Source organism: Quercus lobata, chromosome 6 (assembly GCF_001633185.2).
Source record: "Quercus lobata isolate SW786 chromosome 6, ValleyOak3.0 Primary Assembly, whole genome shotgun sequence".
Taxonomy (NCBI): Eukaryota; Viridiplantae; Streptophyta; class Magnoliopsida; order Fagales; family Fagaceae; genus Quercus; species Quercus lobata.
Window position 1 is genome coordinate 51,273,357 of NC_044909.1, and position 12,568 is coordinate 51,285,924.

The 12,568-nt window shown below is 34.0% G+C and overlaps 1 protein-coding gene across 1 annotated transcript; it reads left to right on the top strand.

The window, feature by feature from the left end:
- Positions 1-2,415: 2,415 nt before the first annotated feature.
- Positions 2,416-10,351, top strand: LOC115994874 (protein MID1-COMPLEMENTING ACTIVITY 1). The gene is made up of 9 exons (XM_031119184.1): positions 2,416-2,856; positions 2,953-3,008; positions 3,612-4,037; positions 5,120-5,508; positions 5,790-5,899; positions 7,026-7,097; positions 8,829-8,935; positions 9,498-9,591; positions 9,919-10,351. Exons 3-9 carry the CDS (start codon positions 3,630-3,632, stop codon positions 9,969-9,971), a joined length of 1,233 nt encoding a protein of 410 aa, XP_030975044.1. The 5' UTR covers positions 2,416-2,856; positions 2,953-3,008; positions 3,612-3,629; the 3' UTR covers positions 9,972-10,351.
- Positions 10,352-12,568: the final 2,217 nt, after the last annotated feature.

Consider the following 12,568-nt stretch of genomic DNA (forward strand, 5'->3'; position numbering starts at 1 on the left):
TACGATCCCCTTGCACCATCCAGTTGACCCGAGATTTCAACGCCCACAATTCATGCTCTTGGTCTAAAATCAATTCTAGCTCTCGGATCAAATCATTTTCAAGCTCCAGAAGATAACTAGAAGGCCTAATAGCAATAACCCTTTGCAAACCATTCAGCCTAGCTTTGACCCTATTTTTTTTGAAAAAAATATTACCAAATTGATTCCTATTCCAACTAGTAGCCTTCACAACAAAATTGGAGATAGCTTCATGGAGATGAGAAGCCTGATTCCAAGCTTGAGAAACCACCATAGGAAAAGATAAATCTGACAACCAGTATCTTTGAAACTTGAAGGGGCGGTCAAGACGGACATTGCGTTGAGGCTTTGTCTCAAGAAGCACTGGGCAGTGATCTGAGTGGCACCTGGTGAGATGAGTTACCCTTGCTTCTGGATGAATAAGATACCAACTCGGGTTCACAAAAAATCTATCAATCCTTTCTTGTATGAGACCCTGCACTTCCCTCCGATTTGTCCACGTAAACCTTGGACCAGAAAATCCTAAATCTACCATGTTACACTTATCCAGACACTCTTTGAATAAAAGAGACCGATTGACACTAATCACTCTACCTCCAAACTTATCAGCATCATTGAGGGGTTCATTAAAATCCCTCGCAATAACCCAAGGCATATTATGAAGATTAGCTACATTGGAAAGGTTACTCCACAAAACATGTCTCTCAGCACTCCTAGGACTAGCATACACAGCAGACAACATCCAACTAAAATTAGAGGCACGTACCTTAATCGTAGAATGAATTTCCTGCTCTAAGCTAGCCAGATGTGAAACTTCAACTCTGTCTGAATCCCAAAGGAGCCAAAGCCCACCCTTGCGGAAAGTACCAAAAAGTGTCAAACTTTTTACGGAAATGACTATAGATAAAGGTAAAAGTTAATTGAAATAGTATAGTGAGATTCATGAATAATACCAAAAAGTACAATAAGGTCATGAATAGTAGCAAAAAACCAAAAATAGGCAAAAATAAGTTGGCAATTATATATATATTTCGAAATTTTGTTCCTTAACTAATATTTTTTTATATTTTTAATAGATATATCTAAAATTCCAAATTTCCATATTTAACTTTCAAATTATTAAAAAAAAAAAAAGCAATTTGAGTTTTTTTGCCTAGCTATCACATCATGATATTTCTATCAAGTTATAAAAAAACAAATAACAATAAATAAATAAATAAAATGGTTGGAATGATAGAAAATATTTGTATTGTTCACTCTGTTTGTTTGGTAGAGAAAAGTAGAGGGTAGAAAGATAAAGAAAAAATTACTATTATGAAAATATGGAAAGATAAAGAAAAAAATTAATTTAAGCTCTTATTAATAAAAGTGGAAGGATGCAAAAGATGGCAATTTTATATTTTTCTTCTTAAAATAATTTTATTTTGTCTTTTCCCTTAATTTAGAAGGAAAAAAAATAGTAGGTCTAAGTGGAAAACTTTTTTCACTCTTATTTTCTTTCATCTTCATTTTCACTTAAACCAAACAATAGAAAATCACATTTTTTGTTGGGAAAAACTTAAGTACATTATTTAGGTGCTGTTCTTTAGGTTCCATTTTTAAGATTCTGTCATGTGAATTTTTCCTTATAGGATGGAAGTGTATTTTTTAGTTAAGTAGCCACATGACTGAATCTTAAGAGAGGAACCTAAGAAATAGTACTTAAAGTATTGAATTTAAGTTTTGTCATTTCTGGTTCTCTTTTTTCACCCCAACCAAACATAGTATTGACAATAGAGTCTAGTTAATAGATACTTTTAAAGTATTTATTAATAAACTATTTTAGAAAATTTTTATGAAAGTATAAAAAATTAGTTACTTTTTTCATCCTATAAAAAAAAAGTTACTTTTTTTATATATCTTTTTTAAATTAATGTTGTCAAATCGTTAAGGGTCTATTTCATGTGTTTAAATAATAATTTTTAATTTTTAAAAAATACATGTAATGTTAATTAAAAATTAAAAATATGTGTTTAATGTAACAATTGCGCCTAACTTTTTTAGTGTAATATTTAGGTGGGTAATAATGAGTCTAATGACTAATGAGTAAGAAGCGAAAACAAGAAAGAAAAAAAAGAAAAGAAAAGTTTGACTAATAGGCACAAGCAGAGTGGCCGCTCGAGAATTCCATGTGCCTTCTCTCACAAAAGCTGCCTCAGCTTGAACGAGAATAGCTGCCAGCTGGAGCTTTAAATCGTACTATTTAGAGCAAAAAGCTTCCGTTGAAACGATGACTATGAGTCAACAACCCGTTTGAGGTATGAAAAAATAATACTAATAATAAAAAAAAAGTTGTTCCCTTCCTTTTTCCTATCCGTATTTAACCTTTTTTACACTCCGTGAAGAACGGGGACACCTTCGTAATTTCCGCAACGCATAATGGGTTTTCAAGTACTTGCACCAGTGGCCCGCACTAAATCCATGCTTGTCTGTGTGTGCAGACACAGAGAGAGAAAGAAAGGTGTGCAAACAACGCATCACGGACAAACGACACCGAAACTGTGAGCGATAAGAGGTTGAGAGAAAAAGAGAGTAAGGTAGGGGATTGATTGAGAGAGTTCTTTCTTACTCTCTTCTCAAGTTCGTCCAAAAACTCCACACGAAGCAGAAGAAATTCGTGTGCGCAAAGCAATGCCTGTTAATCTCAGAATTCGATGCTCTTTCTCCTCTTCTCCTCACGGATTTTGACGTTTCTTTTTCACCTTTCATTCATTATAACATTCCACTCAGAAACCACCACTCACACACACACTAGCCACAACTGAACCAGACAAAAAAATAAAAACTTTTTCGCGGCAGGTGAGAAAGTTAATGTGCATTTACAGCTTTTTTTTTTTGTTTTTTTTGTTTTTACTATTTCTACATTGTGGTTCTGAAGCTTTGAGTGCTCCACAGGTTTTCAAGCCCAAAGTTGAGTCTACGGCGGGTGAAGACTCATATTTTCAGAAGCTGTACGTGCACTAAGAGAGTTATTTATTTTTTAAAAAAATAGTTTTGATTTTATAATTATAGATATTTATTTTCAATCATATTTTTCCTCTTTTGCTTTTTTATCTTTTTTTTTTTTTTGTTCGTTGAAAAGTTGGTCAAGAAGAGTGACGGACAATCTTCAGAATTTTCGTTATCTGATTTTGCTGCAGTCTGTTCTGAGCTCTGAGCGTTGAAGATCTTGAACAACAATGCCATCTCTATGAAGATCCAGCTTCAAACCAAAAAAAAATCGTTAATTTTTTTTTTTTTTTTTTGTTTCTCTACAAATTGCCGTTGAATTCATCTGCAGAATGAGCTCTTCATTCAGTTTGGCAATGCAAACGAAGGAACCTGTTGCAATACATTCAATTTCTCTCTAAGTTTGAGTCCTTGGCTTAAAAAAAAAAACAGTAAAAAAAAAAAACTAAAAGATCTCTGAATTTCACCAAAAAAATCTTAACGTATTTTCAGTCAAGATTACTAGTATATATAATACCACAATTTTTTTGTCTTTTTATAGTTTTTTTGGGCTTGGATTTGTGAAAGTATTGTGTTGTGAGCTGATGTATAAGAATGAAATTTAGGTTGGTTGAGAGGAGAAGATGGCTACGTGGGAAGCACTTGGGGAGGTTGCGACGGTGGTCCAACTCTCGGGCCTTGATGCAGGGAAGCTCATTTCCATGATTGTGAAAGCCGCGAACACGGCGCGAATGCACAAGAAGAATTGCAGGCAATTTGCGCTGCATTTGAAGCTGATTGGGAATTTGCTTGAACAGCTAAGGATCTCGGAGCTGAAGAAGTACCCGGAGACGCGCGAGCCTTTGGAGCAGCTAGAGGATGCTCTTAGAAGGTCCTATGTTTTGGTCAACAGTTGCCAGGACCGGAGCTATCTGTATTTGTTGGCAATGGGGTGGAACATTGTGTACCAATTCAGGAAGGCTCAGAATGAGATTGACAGATACTTGAAGCTTGTTCCATTGATCACTCTTGTGGACAATGCTAGAGTCAGGGTATTGGTTCTTTGTTTTTGTCCTTATTTCTTTTGTTTTAGCTTTGTTAATTTCACTATCAAGCTATTTGAATTTCATCTAAACCGCTAAACACTCATTATTGAAAATTCCTATGGCACTAAATATCTTCACTTATAACAGTATAGGGTTATTTGGAATTTTGAATAAAGTTAGGGGGTTGATTGCTCAGTATTTAAGTGCAGGGAGCACGCTATAACTCGAGCGATAGTTCAGGTTTTTTTTTTTTTTTTTTTTTTTTTTTCTTCATACAATTTACCCTTTAGTAAGAGTATCATTTGTTGAAGCAACAAAGATGGCTAAATCGTGGGCGATTAGGTCAGGGCCGTCAGGCACTTAAGCTTCCTAATGGAAGAATTAGTTGTTTGGAACACGCTCTTCAATACATGCTATTGTGTTTGCTGATGATGGGTATAATTGTTCAGATTGGGCCATGAAACCTTGATTGCTAGTGGCAGACATATTTGGAGTATTAAATTTGTGCTTTTAACCGAATGAAGTACAAAAAGCTGGCATACAGACTTGATCCATGGTTCTATATTCAGGAGTGCTGATGATTTGTAAGAACCTAGGCGTAGGCAGCTGAATCATGTGGGTAGGTATAAGGTGATACACTAAGTAAAAAAGGGTTGGAAACTCTAATTATGAAATACTAATTGGCCTCACATCCTTCCTCTAAAGGGTTGGTTTTTGTTGCTTTGTTTTGGCTTGAAAAATGGTTCTATAATTGGAATTGAAGCAATGGGTTATGGGTAAAAAACTGGAGCAATAAATAATCTCAATGAGTCACTGACCACCTTTTTGGATCCCCTACGCCTTGATAAATTTTCTAACTATACATGGTCATGCTGCTGAAGTCTCATGCATTTTAATGTTTCAGCTGCAATTACAGATATTTTTTTTGGTCCAGTACATGAAACTCAATTTACTCTTGCTTTGCCTCCAACTGGATCGGAATCTGCTCACTGTTCTATATTTATGTGTAGTTTGACAAATTTAATTAATATGCCAGTATAAATAATTTAGCTTGATTAGGTTTATACATATTTCTCCTAAATCCACAGGAGAGACTAGAAGATATTGAAAGGGATCAACGAGAATACACATTGGATGAAGAGGACAGAAAGGTGCAGACTGTGATCCTGAAACCATCACCATCACAGCATGATGCTATGGTGTTGAAGAAAACTCTTTCTTGTTCCTATCCAAACTTGCCTTTTAATGTGGCACTTCAAAAGGAAAGTGAAAAGCTTCAGCTTGAACTACAACGCTCACAAGCTAACTTGGATGTGAGTCAATGTGAAGTAATTCAACATTTATTAGAAGTAACAGAAGTTGCTGCTACTGTTCCAGAGAAGAAAGTGGAGCGGAATTATTCAGATGCCAGTGATGACAAGGGGAATTCATCTGATGAAGGCTATCATAAAAGAAGTGATAATCGTACAACTTCAAGGTTAGTTTTCTTATGATTTTATAGCATATGAAGTTGAATGCGGTCACAATCAAGGAAATTGTTAGTTCCAATGCCATATCAGTGTAGCTAAAGATTTCAATAGTGATGCCAACCTCAAGCTACATGCTTGTAAATCCAGGAACACTGAAAATCCCCCCTGACCAGAGTTTGCACACTGTGGAATTCTGGTTTTACCATCTCTAATATTATGTTTTCAAGCCAGAATAGACTTCCAAAAAATATCTTGGTCATGCTTTATGATGCCATATTTATCTGTGCAGAAACACATCTTCTGTTTCATCCGGACATGATCTGCTGTCAACTAGAGGCTCATACCGACATGAAGAATGGCATACTGATCTACTCGGTTGCTGTTCAGAACCTTGCCTGTGTATGTCCTCATCCTGTTAAAATCATGTCTATTAGATAGAAGCAAAATCTCAAGTTTGTTTTTGTTTGTGTAACTATTATAAATTTTTATTTTTATCAAACCATGTACTTAGTATGGATGATCGGTTCTAAATTGCCCGTTTCTGCTTCACTCTCACATATTTTATAGTAGAATGTCTCCCAGTTATCCTTCACCTGTTAAATAATTTCCCTTCATACACAAATGAAGACAAATCCCCTTGTTACCTGTTTTAATTGCCTTCCATATGACATGAAAGAACTCTGAAGCTGTGTCTGAAGAATTTTTAACTAACATTTCTGTAAATATATTTAACATCATTTTTTGGAGGTCTTCCTTTTCCACTTAACTTATGATTCTAGTTATGTACAAATGTGCAAAAATAACCTAAAATACTGATTTCTGATCTTGTTTGATTACAATATCCTTTTCTACATTTTCCTTTCTTGTGAATACCAACTGGCACACAAGCTGCATTCATTCTTGACTAGGTCTAGGTGGATCTCAATTGTAAGTTCTTTTGTAATTCAGATCAAATTTGTCTTGCTCTGTTTGACTTTTGATTAACAAAGATTTAAATACAGTCTGGGTTTTTGTGTAAGTGGGGTGGGTAGTAAATGTTGAATGCTCCACTATAAGTGGTTGCTACAAGGGGTTACTTTGGAAATATGATTAGGGGCTTGGCTCACAGGATGAGCATCTTGATGCAACAATTTTAGTACTCCAAAATATTAGTTTTATCCAAGCTCTTAACCAGATTAGAGAGTGACAGTTATGATAACTGAGTTTTTTTTCCCTATTCTTTGTAAATGATAAGAGTGAACAATAAGTCCAGAGACACAATAGATTTCACAACTATTGAGGTGGTAAGTTGTTATTAGTACGTAAAAAAGTAACGTTAGAAGTGGGTCCAAATGAGAACTAACAAAGACCGGCAAACTCAATTATTGTGAAAATTGTTGTGTCCGTAGCATAGCATTACTTTGCACTATTCCTTTTAGTAGAAATGGTGAGACCATCGCATCATACTAAATTTTTGCGTGACCCTTTACTGACCTGCCTTTGCCCAAAGTTTGCTTGTGTTCTAAATGTAAAAGTCGCTTTGCAGGTATCAAGACATTCTTCTTTCCTTGTGGGACATTTTCAAAGATTGCTACTGTAGCAAATAACAGGCACATCTGTAAGTTAGCTAACTTTTACAAATTTCCTAATAAAATCTTATCCAGCTTCTACGCGTTTTCATGTTTCTGTAAATTCTTACTTTAATAATGTAAACTTTTAGCAAATTGAGTAACATGAGGTCTCAATAAGTTAGAAAATTTTAGTAGGATTTAGTTTTAGTCTTCTGGTTGGAAAAATCTGCCTTTTTTCCTTGTCCAGCATGGATGTCTGGATGGATTATGAAATCATAATTGGGCTATTAGCCTGTTACTTTACTGTGGCCCTGAAAGGCACTTTGCATCATATTGAGTATTTCAAATGCCCTGTGGAGGATACAGTTTTCTTCTCTTTCAGAATTGAAGACCACTAGTTGCACCACAAAGTTGGACAAAAATATTTATATATAATAAATGTTTAATAATTAGTATTAATAGCTAAAAAGTCATATTAAATATTTGTATAAAGAAAATTACCTAATTAATTTAATTTAATTAGAATTTGTTTGCAGAATACTAAACCTAATTAATTTGAAATTATTTTGCAGTGTTGAAATTGCGATGCTTTACATAACAAACAAAGACAATATGATATACCATTAAATATGAAAAACAATACCTAACTGATACCTTAAGTTTAATGGCAACCATTGCAATTGGTGAGATGTAAATTTAGATTTGATTTCTTCAAATAATTTCAAAATTGGAGTATGACATGAATGAATGTCCGCATGTGGTATCATAACTCAAAAGCCTAAATTACAAGTATTTATACAAAATATATGTTTAATTAATAGGTATTAGAAACTAAAAAGTCAAATCAGAGAATTTGTAGAAAAGAACATATCAAATTTAATTATAATTAACATTAGAGAAGGTAAAATGTAATTTAGTCAAAATTTGTTTAGTTCTAAGTTGTTTTGTCCAAAAAGATGATAAGTTCTAATTAGTTTAAATTGATCTATTTGATGTGGCAAGAATCTAATGGAGAGTTTAAATATAGGAGGTTTTAAAGAGAATCGTAATAGAATTTTAACCCAATTTAAAAATATATATTAGAAAAATAATGTGCTTATGTGGTACAATTACATTAGGTCAACAAAAATTCAAACATCTTCGATTTTGCATAGATTATGGATTATGGATTTGGTCTAGAACAATGAGGTAAATCTTTTATAACAATGTTGATTGTTTGTAAGCCCGGTTGTTTAGTATGGATTTTAGTGAATTGGCTGAGTTGTGTTTCCTAGCACTGGAGTAGGCCTACTGTATGATATCCTGTTGTTAATCAGTTGTAAATTTGTGACCTTGCACTTAACTAAACTAGCAAAAACGAGGCCACTTATATGAAATTATGAATACAAATCTTCTATTCCACCTTTTGTGTTCCACTTTATGCTTCACTAATTTTGGTATGTCATGTGCCTGATTTTTTTTCCCATTTTAAACTTCGGTTATTTTATAAAAAAAGTAAAAAGAATACATGTCAAGTTGTGATTGATTGAGTATAAAGTGAGACGGAGGATTTGTATTCCATATGTATATATTGGTTTGTGGAATTACATAATCAAGAAATGAGTCGATTGTTTCAGTAGCTGAATATGTTCAGGCTATGAATGCTCAATGTTCCAAATATTTTCCTGACTTCTAAATCTATCAAGTTCAGTTGCTAGACTTCTATGTTGAGATTTTACGCTTGGATTTTGTATTGTTTGGAAGCTTACACAGAAAAATGTTGGTTCTATGATCATCAGCTCCAGCAGAATCCTGTAATGAATTAATGGCATATTCATTGGTATTGTCATGCTGTTGCTATACTTGCTACATGAGAAGAAAGCTTCGTAAGATGTTGAACATCACGGTACTCCCTCTCACTACATGATTGGTATTTTTTCTTGTAGTACAACATGAATTTGACACATTAACCCGCTTAGATAACCCTCACCTTCTAGTTTCCTGCATTTTGTTTAAGAATAAGGCTTACCTTGGTTAAAAATTGATAATGATAGATAATTTTTGTGAAATATACCTCTGGCAGTGCTAACCTTAATATAAATAGTTTTAAAATAAAGGTTTGGTTAAATTGTTGAGAACCATTTGATGTGTAGATTTATAGGGTAAGACGAAACACATCCATGTAAGACTAACTTGGTAATATTCAATATCATTTTCTCCCATATCTCTTTTTGTCGGAGGGTTGGGAGTTGTGGGCCAGATATGTTAATATACTTATGTCTATACCTCCATTGCAATACATAAAATGGACCTGATATTGTCAGTTTGTAAGAAAAATTCACATTAGAAAATGTGTTTGTGCATGGTTAAGTTGGGTGCAAGATTTATAATTTTGCTGTTAATGTCTTGTTCTCTTGTATTGTGATTTCTCCAAACTGTGCTCTCCTCATTACCCCTTTCTTTGGTAGGGAGGCTTTGTTGATGATTTCCTCTCACATTTAATGTGTTGCTGCTGTGCACTTGTCCAAGAATGGCGAGAAGTCGAGATCCGTGGGGTTTATGGTATGTCTTAAGCTTTGAGCTTTAGCTTAATCTTTTGGAATGATACAGTTCTCTGATATATAAACTTAGTGCTATAATCCCAGAATATTGAGGGAAAAAAAAAGTGTCTAGGTGACTCTTTTAAGTCTTAAAAAGAGTTTGAGAATGATCAACTATGTTGCATTATGTGTCTCGGAAAAATTTACCTTGTTTTCTTTTAAAATAAATTTATTTTGGTGGATTAGTTTTCAAGTCAGAATGATCTATTTGGTTGGGCTTCCTTATATTACTTAGGTGCTGGCTGATCAGAGCTTTATGCAAAATATTTGATATAAAAACAACTTGCAGGTCCTGAGAAGACAAAAATAAGCCCTCCACCCTCTCAATACATGGAATCCTAAGTGATAGAATGGAAGCGTTGTTCAGTGGTTTTAAAATTTATATACCTTGGCAGCCATATATAGGGCCAACAGTTAGTTGCAAGTGTTACAGGAATTTGTATTGGTATTTCTGCCATAAATTTACCCATATGTACATTAGCTGTCCGTGTCTTTTAAATTCAGCATATTGTGTATCTTATAGACTAATTTTTAGTGTTGTTTGAATTGCTTTTATCCAATCTTGTATGATAATTTTGTACGATCGTGTCAATAACCATTGCCTGAAGGATTTTGATGGGATCCATATATTATGGGTTGCCAAAAGCTATTGTTCAGTGACACTTTTAACAGGGGTAAGAGGAGGACCACCTTGCCACTGGTGAACAGAATAGAATTCATTATACTGCTTGTACATGTATAGTTTATTCTTCGTTGTTCTTTCTTCATATATTCATTTCAGTACGTCCACACCAATGTGTTGATCTATTCTACATAACATGTATATGAACAAGTGGGGAAATACACAGCATGATGGAAGCATGGGGCGAAAGTTTATGACGGTTTCCTTCTTCAGAGACTTCAGCTACATGACGACTTGTGTCATATGCTTGAATATCGCCATGTGAAACACTCACAAACCTAGCGTTGTAGTGTTTAGTTGGGCTAGATGCATACTTTGTTCATCTTCAGAGCCCTCATGAAAACAGAGGGTTACTTTTGGGTTGGTATCCTTGGTAAAAAACATTTGCCCGGATCATGTGAAGACACCGGAGATTAGTGGATCCAAATCCTGGAGATGATTGCATGGCACAAGGTTGCAAAAGCCTTGCCCAGAGCCAGTGTTTCAGTTCAACTGTTCAAGGGGGGTAACATTAAAAAAGAAGAGAAAAAGAAACTTATAATAAAATAAATAAACAATTGTAAATATCTGTAATTGTCATACAAAATCTAATAAAAACGTAAGCTATAATTTATTTAGTAATAGCTAATTTAGTTTACTCAACAGCCCTCCATAAATATATATATATATATATATATATTTTATAATATTTTGAGATCGATGGTTTTTATTATCATTAGTGTTTGTTGATATATGTGGCCAAGTAATCATTCATCTTTTGATCTTAAATTCAATTGTGTAATCAATTTTTTACAACATTGATCGTTGAAACCCAACAATTGTTTAACATTTCTTTCACTATTCTTCTAAGTATTTTTTTGATACAAGATAGAATTTTTATTCTAATTTAATCTAAGTGTATGTGTGAAACTCTCCCTTGGAGACTTGAACTCCGGCTCTTGTCCTCTCATACCTCACAAGCATTTATATTTGTGGAGTGACTATCGCATCAAAGGTGTGCGGTGGTTATTCTTCTAAGTATTTAAAATTTGGGTTTTTAGCAAAAATCTAAACTTTGAAACTATGAAAAAGTAAGAGGTAGAAGAGGGGAAAAATATAGTGGAGGCTTTAGGATTTTAGTAGTGTACAAGGACATTAAATATTTTGTATAAAATATGGGATTCACAGTTTAGTTGCATTGAGAAAAATAAAAAAATTTGAGTGAGGGGAAAAAGGGGTCTTGAGCAGAGTCGAAATGTGTGATAGATTTACTAAATGATATGGTCTTTTTCTTCTACCAAAAAAAAAAAGATATGGTCTTTTTCTAGTGTAAGCCAATCTAGACTATCTAGTAGTAGATTGTTATTTAAAGTAGGATATGTATTTTTTTGTAAAATTGTTTAGTTTGGTATCTTTTTTTTTTTTTTTTCTTCTGATGATGTCAGATTACTTTGTTCAAAATGGGATTTTTTTTTTCTTCTTTTTTTTTAAATTAATACGTCAGGGGCTGGTTCAATGGTTTGTTTAAAGTGAACTTGGTAATTGCTTCTTTGTTTATTTTCTTATGCAAGAGGGGGTAAAGACCTTCAGTAAGTTGCAGACCTTGAGGCAAAGGCAAGCTACTTAGGGGGTGTTTGGTTCATCAATTTCCATAATTCATATCTCTGTTTCTATAACTCATAACTCATAACTCAAAAATGGTGTGACCCATAACTAAAAGTTCGTTTGGCACCACCATAACTCTGTTTCCATCACTTAATTCTCTGATTTTTGAGTTATGGAAACTGAAAACACATTTTAGCTGTTTTCAGTTTCCATAACTCATAACTCAATGGCATTTCCGTGAATAACACTACATGGAGGGACCCACTATTAGATTTTAGCCGCAACTTTTGACCATCTTTTTTTTCTTTTTTCGCTGGGTTGTGTTTCTTCATCTTCTTTTTTTCTTTTTCCTTTCACACTAGGTGGCTTCTTCTTCTTCCTTCTGATCTGTTTTTTTTTTTTTTTTTTTTCACTGGGTTCGGTGATACTGAAAAAGAAAAAGAAAAAAAAAAAAACTGCACTGAGTGACAGGTATGGGACGCACAAACAGTGTGAAAAATATTGAGTGATGACAAGTAAGTGATGGTGCCAAACGGGTAGGGTATTTTGAGTGATGAGTAATGAGTGACGGAAATTGAGTGATGGAAATTAAGTGGTGAAAATTATTGAACCAAACATGGCCTTAAAGACCTAACTAACCCCTTTGGCTCGTTCATTTTCTGTGCATCATCAA

What these genes read in the sequence shown, in the direction of transcription:
- LOC115994874 (XM_031119184.1), top strand. Translation starts at nt 3,630, where the DNA reads ATGGCTACGTGGGAAGCACTTGGGGAGGTTGCGACGGTGGTCCAACTC. An exon ending in CTGTTCAGAACCTTGCCTGT is followed by an intron (nt 5,900 to 7,025) that starts GTATGTCCTCAT and finishes GTCGCTTTGCAG; the next exon opens with GTATCAAGACATTCTTCTTT. An exon ending in GTAAGATGTTGAACATCACG is followed by an intron (nt 8,936 to 9,497) that starts GTACTCCCTCTC and finishes TTTCTTTGGTAG; the next exon opens with GGAGGCTTTGTTGATGATTT.